The sequence below is a fragment of the Diabrotica virgifera genome, chromosome 4, assembly GCF_917563875.1.
Source record: "Diabrotica virgifera virgifera chromosome 4, PGI_DIABVI_V3a".
NCBI lineage: Eukaryota > Metazoa > Arthropoda > Insecta > Coleoptera > Chrysomelidae > Diabrotica > Diabrotica virgifera.
Window position 1 is genome coordinate 236,624,274 of NC_065446.1, and position 7,530 is coordinate 236,631,803.

At 28.8% G+C, this 7,530-nt stretch overlaps 1 protein-coding gene across 4 annotated transcripts in view; it reads right to left on the minus strand.

The window, feature by feature from the left end:
• Positions 1-6,811, minus strand: part of LOC114328908 (rhomboid-related protein 1) — a 17,054-nt gene extending 10,243 nt beyond the window's left edge. The window contains exons 1-3 of one of the 4 annotated variants that reach the window (XM_028277891.2): positions 6,619-6,811; positions 6,276-6,388; positions 894-1,172 (exon numbers count right to left, since the gene is read on the minus strand). In XM_028277891.2, the coding sequence (XP_028133692.1) occupies positions 894-1,172; positions 6,276-6,316 (320 nt within the window). In that variant the 5' untranslated portion in view covers positions 6,317-6,388; positions 6,619-6,811. Of the gene's footprint in view, positions 1-893; positions 1,173-2,267; positions 2,381-6,275; positions 6,477-6,618 lie in introns of all 4 variants that reach the window. The other 3 variants (XM_028277888.2, XM_050648791.1, XM_050648792.1) reach the window with 3 other exon arrangements.
• Between the last annotated feature and the right edge of the window lie 719 nt (positions 6,812-7,530).

A 7,530-nucleotide genomic window follows, 5' to 3' on the forward strand; every position in this document is an offset into this window, starting at 1 on the left:
AATGTTCACAAAGCCTAAGGCTACAATACGATTTCGATATATACTCCCATTTGTACCTCGTCCTCCATACAGGGTGTCTCAAACTTAACATAAGAAACACATTTTTTTTCTTCCACCCGGTATAAGTACAAAAAAAAATTTGAGTAAACCTTTGCATAACTGTGTAAATACTAAAGAAAAGTCTAAAATAATAAAAAAAAAATTAGCGGAATCCGTTAATCTTTTCACGAAAAAAATCTACTATAAAAATTCAGCAGAATTTTCTATATCCCTAACTTTTGACGAGCAGTTTATTACTAAATTCTCTGGAAGAACTGCGTTGAGAATTTAAAACTCTACGTTTCGGCACCCATTTTGGGGCCATTATCAAGGGCAATGATCATTATATATGTATATATGTATTTCTCATGATCATCTTTCAGTGCGTCACAGTTTTTCGATTTCTTTCTAACGCATTAAATTGTATGTGACAGAAAAAAGGCACGTCGGTGATTACATTTCGTCGGTGACATTTTTATAACATTTATTCTAGTTATTCTAGTTGTCGATAGATGGCGCCATAATAAAAAAATAATTTTTTTAAATTAGATAATAATATTACAAATATAATCTGTATAATTTATAAGACTATACAAATCAAAGAAAATACCATTTCATAAATGCAAGAAACATATTTGATTTGTTTTTAATCCAAATTGAAAATAAAATGTGACAACTGTCAGATTTAACTAAAATGTCATATTAGAATAAATGTCATAAATGTGTATTATCACGGACTTACCCTTTTTCCTATCATTTGTTACGCACTGAAAAATGATCATGAAAAGGACAGTAGTTATTATATGAAATGAATATTCTGAAAAACTAATTAAATAATAATTTGTTAAACCTACCCAACATGCACAAGACTATAAGTGAAATATCTCCAAACTTGTTTCCTTTTTTGGGGAATATAAATTAGTGTTTCATCCCATGAGGCTTCACCACTATTAGTCGATTCGATATATTTGTTCACAATAAAAAATATTATTTGTAATATTGAAATAATGGGTATTACTAAGGGTGGTGGCCAAATTGAGAAGTATTGTTTTTCATATGTACCATCTCTTTTTAAATCTTCAGTATCGGGGACTTTTTGATGTTCTTGTCTTGGAAGAAGGTACCGAATATATCTAAAATAATGCATTAACTAATAAATCTCATGTTAAATGGCTTCTAGTGGCAGAGTATGGGGTAGAGTAAAAACCAAAATTTTAAACAAGTTGAACTCCCCGGTTGTTTTCTGGCGATGGATAGCATATAAATCCTCAATTTCAAATTTCAGCACAAAATGTTAACTCTAACCCTTGTACCAAGCCCCCATATTTTTTTTTGGTTTTTCAGAGATTTTTAATTATTTTTAATCTATAACTTTTTGTAAGAAAGCAAACCACTAAACAACGGGCAGTTTTTTTGTTACTTGCTTAAGAAATAAAAAGTACTTTTATGTAATAATATGTTAAATTATCTATATAGTGTGTCCACGGATAGGGTGCCCAAGAGGAAAAACTTTTTTATTTTCAATTATAGCGAAAAATGTCATTCTTGATAAAAAGATTTGCTTGTTCTAAAACCCCATAAAATGAAATAAAATTCAAGTTTTTCAAATTCTGCTTAATTTTATAGCCAATTGCATGTAAATCCCTATAAATTCTTGCACCAAGTTCGAGATTGTAACAATAATAACTTGGGAGAACAACCCTTTCGCTTCTCTGGATTATGAAGTCGGACTTTGTCGTTCTCGTTGAATCATCAAATTATTTATTAAAATAATAATTATTAATCCAATAATTTTAATAATGAAATTTATCATAAGATAAATTCTTAATTGAACGCTTAAAATTGTCGAAAAAAATGACACTTTGCAAATTATTTATCGGAGTTGACAATTACTAAGCTACATTGTGGCTTGGCAACACTAGATTATTGTTACGATTTCGAACTTAGTGCAAAAATGTATAGGGATATACATAAAATTGGCTACAAAATTAAGCAGGATTTGTAACACTTGAATTTTATTTCGTTTTATGGGGTTTTAGAACAAGCAAAACTTTTTATCAAGAATGACATTTTTCGCAAAAATTGAAAATAAAAAAGTTTTTCCTCTTGGGCACCCCAATCGTGGACACACTGTATATTGACATAAAACCAACTCAAATCCAAAAGGAATATTTCCAAAATGTTTATACTACATAAAAAATATGCTTAATAAAATTGGTTATAGTTACTGGTTGACGTATTCAGACAATAAATTTCTCTTATGGTCCATTTTGAGAAGTAGTTGTGTCTTTGGAGGTGATAGGAATTCTTTACATTAACAATTGCACCAACTTATGTTAATCTAAATCAAAATGTATTTATTTATTGTTTTGTACTTGTATATTAAATATACATATATTATTCATTTATTTAGTTGCGATAATTAATCACTACAGCAAAACAGAAAAACAAAATCAAGAACAAGAAATTCATATAAAGACATTCGATAATACATACCCTAGGCTCTGGGTGAAAAATAGGTCGATTTCAGGATATAATTCAGGAATTTTTGAAACCTATCAGGTGTTGTAAAGGACGATGCCAGGAATAACTTATACTAAAATGTAACCAAAAATATTGTGCGCTTTTTTTTATATTGCGATTTACATTTGTTAAATTTGCAATTTTTAAAGATTTTTAATTTTTCATCTTAGGAAATTGATTTTAGAGAAAAACTTTTTAATAGAAAGTTGTAGTAAATTAAAAAATCTACAATTTAAGGTACAGTAGGTTTAATTTGGTTAATTGGTTATTGCAAAACAGCCTGCGAAAAGTCCAAAATGGCCGTTTTTTACAATTGCATTATTTATTGTACAAATAATTTTTGTTGTATTTTTTAAAGCTTTAAAATGAAGATCTTTCAATTCCAAACATAAAAAAAATTGTAAAGCCAGATTAACGAATTCGTTGCTTAGATATTATAAATTGTTTATCCCAAGAGGTCAAATGTCGAAGGCTATAATTTTTTGAAAAAAAATCGTAGAGAGTTGGTGAAACATCCAATCTCCTTCTAAAGAGTTATATTTTCATATTCTGATGTAAATAAATGCGTAAAACATTTTTAAACCTCTAATTTTTGGGTTTGTAAATAAGGGGGCAAATTTCATTATAAACATTTAGAGCTGAAGCGGCCCTGTACATCCTATGAGTTTTTAACTTACAGATTATTGTTTCTGAAGATGAAACGAACAATTATAAAAAAAATAAAAAATTTCTACGACCAACTGAAGCCGAGATAATTTTTGGGTTTGAAAATAAGGGGGCAAATTTTGTTATAAACATTTAGAGCTGAAGCGGCCCTGTACATCCTATGAGTTTCTAACTTAGAGATTATTGTTGCTGAAGACAAAACGAAGATTTATAAAAAAATAAAAATTTTCTACAACCAACCGAAGCCGAGATAATTGTTTTTTTGTCTTAAGTCGTAGTGATTTTATTTATAAAAATTAAGAAATTATTTTACAGTCATTGACTAAAGAAAGACTTATATTATCTTAAAATAAAAATTATTATAAAATTTAATTACATTTAATTCTTAAAAATTATTTTTAAAATCGGTGCTTTTGCGAGCGGCCGAATTTTGCAAATCGCCCGGCTGGTTCAAATCCGCGCGGTCGGAAAATTTTTACGTTACTTGTATTAAATTTTGACAGAAAACAATTAAATAATATTACCATTATAATATACAGTCTATTTACCACTGTATTTGTTTTTCTTGATAAACTTTTATATGTGAAATTTCATTTCTAAAGAAATAATATTACAAAAATGATACATATATATGAAATATATTTTTAATTTTTTCATTGTTATATAAATATAATAATAATAATGTTACTTCTTACTATAATATACAATATAAAACTTTTTCTTCTTGTAGTGACTATTCTTTTTGGATTTCACATATCAAAGTTTATCAAGAAAAACAAATACAGTGGTAAATAGACTGTATATTATAATGGTAATATTATTAAATTGTTTTCTGTCAAAATTTAATACAAGTTACGTAAAAATTTTTCGAGCGGGCGGATTTCAATCCAGCCGGGCGATTTGCAAAATTTGCCTGCTTGCAAAAGCACCGATTTAAAAAATAATTTTTAATAATTAAATGTAATTATATTTTATAATAATTTTTATTTTAAGATAATATAAGTCTTTCTTTAGTCAATGACTGTAAAATAATTTCTTAATTATTATAAATAAAGGCACTACGATTTAAGAAAAAAACAATTATCTCGGCTTCAGTTGGTTGTAGAAAATTTTAATTTCTTTATAAATCTTCGTTTCGTCTTCAGAAACAATAATCTGTAAGTTAGAAACTCATAGGATATACAGGGCCGTTTCAGCTCTAAATGTTTATAACGAGATTTGCCCCCTTATTTTCAAATCCAAAAATTATCTCGGCTTCAGTTGGTCGTAGAAATTTTTTATTTTTTTATAAATCTTCGTTTCATCTTCAGCAACAATAATCTGTAAGTTAAAAACTCATAGGATGTACAGGGCCGCTTCAGCTCTAAATGTTTTTAACGAAATTTGCCCCCTTATTTTCAAACCCAAAAATTAGAGGTTTAAAAATGTTTTACGCATTTATTTACATCAGAATATGAAAATATAACTCTTTAGAAGGAGATTGGATGTTTCACCAACTCTACGATTTTTTTTCAAAAAGTTATAGCCTTCGACATTTGACCTCTTTGGATAAACAATTTATAATATCTAAGCAACAAATTCGTTAATCTGGTTTTACAATTTTTTTTATGTTGGGAATTGAAAGATCTTAAATTTAAAGCTTTAAAAAATAACAAAAAATTATTTGTACAATAAATAATGCAATTGTAAAAAACGGCCATTTTGGACCTTTCGCAGGCTGTTTTGCAATAACGAATTAACGAAATTAAACTTACCATAGCTCAAATTGTAGATTTTTTAATTTACTACAACTTTTTATTAGAAAGTTTTTCTCTAAAATCAATATCCTAAGCTACAAAATTAAAAATCATTAAAAATTGCAAATTTAACAAATGAAAATCGCAATTAAAAAAAAAGCGCACAATATTTTTGGTTACATTTTAGTAGAAGTTATTCCTGGCATCGTCCTTTACAACACCTGATAGGTTTCAAAAATTCCTGAATTATATCACGTTTTTTCACCCACAGCCTGGGGGTTGATTTCGAACTTAGTGCAAAAATGTATAGGGATATACATAAAATTGGCTACAAAATTAACGGAATGGGACGTTTCGGCGTCGCCGTTTCGGCGTGGCCATTTCGGCGTGGCCGTTTGGGCGTAGAGCCGTTTCGGCGTAGGCCGTTTCGGCGTAGGCCGTTTCGGCGTAGGCCGTTTCGGCGTCGGCCATTTCGGCGCCTGCCGGTTCGGCGCCCGCCGATTCGGCGCCCGCCGATTCGGCGCCGGCTGATTCGGCGACAGATACTTTGGCAAAGTGAGAGAGAAAAAAAATAGTTGTTAATGTATGATAGTCTGAAATTTTCTTTAACAAAAAATGTAGAGTCAGGAGAACAATTTTCGACATTTTAATTTTAGAAGATGTAAAATAATACCCGAAAGTTAGGTTTGGACCGAAGGGTTAGGTCTTCCTCCTTTGAAAATTGTACTGTATAATATATAATATATATAATATATTAATTTTTTAATTAATTATGTGCAATTAAATAGCTTACATTTACAAAAGTTGGAAAAAATAACATTTAATATATTTTTTTAGTGTGGTATAGATATAAATCAAGAGCCTCTTAAATTTCTAAAAAAGTAACGTAGGTATAATCTAATGTCTTACTAATAGACTCCAATGTAGGTATTTAGTCAACTAAAATAAAATCTCTGACGCCGAAATGGCCGACGCCGAAACGGCCTACGCCGAAACGGCTCTACGCCCAAACGGCCACGCCGAAATGGCCACGCCGAAACGGCGACGCCGAAATGTCCTAGACCCCAAAATTAAGCAGGATTTGTAACACTTGAATTTTATTTCGTTTTATGGGGTTTTAGAATAAGCAAAACTTTTTATCAAGAATGACATTTTTCGCAAAAATTGAAAATAAAAAAGTTTTTCCTCTTGGGCACCCCAACCGTGGACAAACTATATATTGACATAAAACCAACTCAAATCCAAAAGGAATATTTCCAAAATGTCTATACTACATAAAAAAATATGCTTAATAAAATTGGTTATACTTACTGGTTGACGTATTCAGACAATAAATTTCTCTTATGGTCCATTTTGAACAGTAGTTGTGTCTTTTGAGGTGATAGGAATTCTTTACATTAACAATTGCACCAACTTATGTTAATCTAAATCAAAATGTATTTATTTATTGTTTTGTACTTGTATATTAAATATACCTCTATTATTCATTTATTTAGTTGCGATAATTAATCACTACTGACAGCAAAACAGAAAAACAAAATCAAGAACAAAAAATTCAGATAAAGACATTCGATAATACATTGATTTTTATCTTCACTGATGCACATGTAAATATTGTCATTATCAACTAACAAAGTAAACAAATATTACTTACCTGATTTAAGCAGTTTTGAAACTAAATTTAGATATTAATATTATTCAAAATAGGAATTTAATTTATTTCCAATTTCCTTTTAGCTCTATATAAACAACACTATATAAGTAAATAATATATCAACAAATATATTAATCTTATATAAAATAATATAATCGACGTGTTCTAAAATTGAAATCTACAACTAGAATATAATTATTGTCATAACTAAATGCTTTTATATTGCATTTGTCTTATAGAAAATCAGTTTAAAAAATATATGCAATTAGATTAGATAGGAACTGGTGTATACGCCTTTGTACGATTAAATTTAATCAGATTATTTTATTCATCAAAACATTTGGTGATTCATCATAAATCCTTATTAGGTGACGGAAATATACTGTCGTTTAAATAAATTAGGAAATAAATAAAACAAAACTACTTAGAATGGGATTATATTACATTCACAAGAAATAATATGAGAAAAATATCAATACCACACACAAAAGAATTATCAGTAGTAATTGCACAAGAGCTCTAAAATTTTTGAATTTTTCCCGAGTGACACTTTGACAGTCTTAATTTCACGAACCAAAGCGAGTGAAATTATGTCAAAGTGTCACAAGGGCAAAAATTCTATATTAATTTTAGAGTTCGAGTGCAATTTGTTGCGATTATTTCATGAATAAAACTGTTCAAAACCAAAATTTTATTGTAATTTTTTTATGTAAGTACAAATTAGTACAATTAAACACAAAGATTTTATAAATATTTGACGATTGAAAGTCATCACTTTTATAATTTTTAAAACATTAATTGTCATTAATGTCACTGAATGTATTTATACATCTGACGTAATATACTTAACGACGGGCAATTATCAAAAATTATCGATTTAATCCAGATTTCTGTAGCTTTCTATTGGTCAAT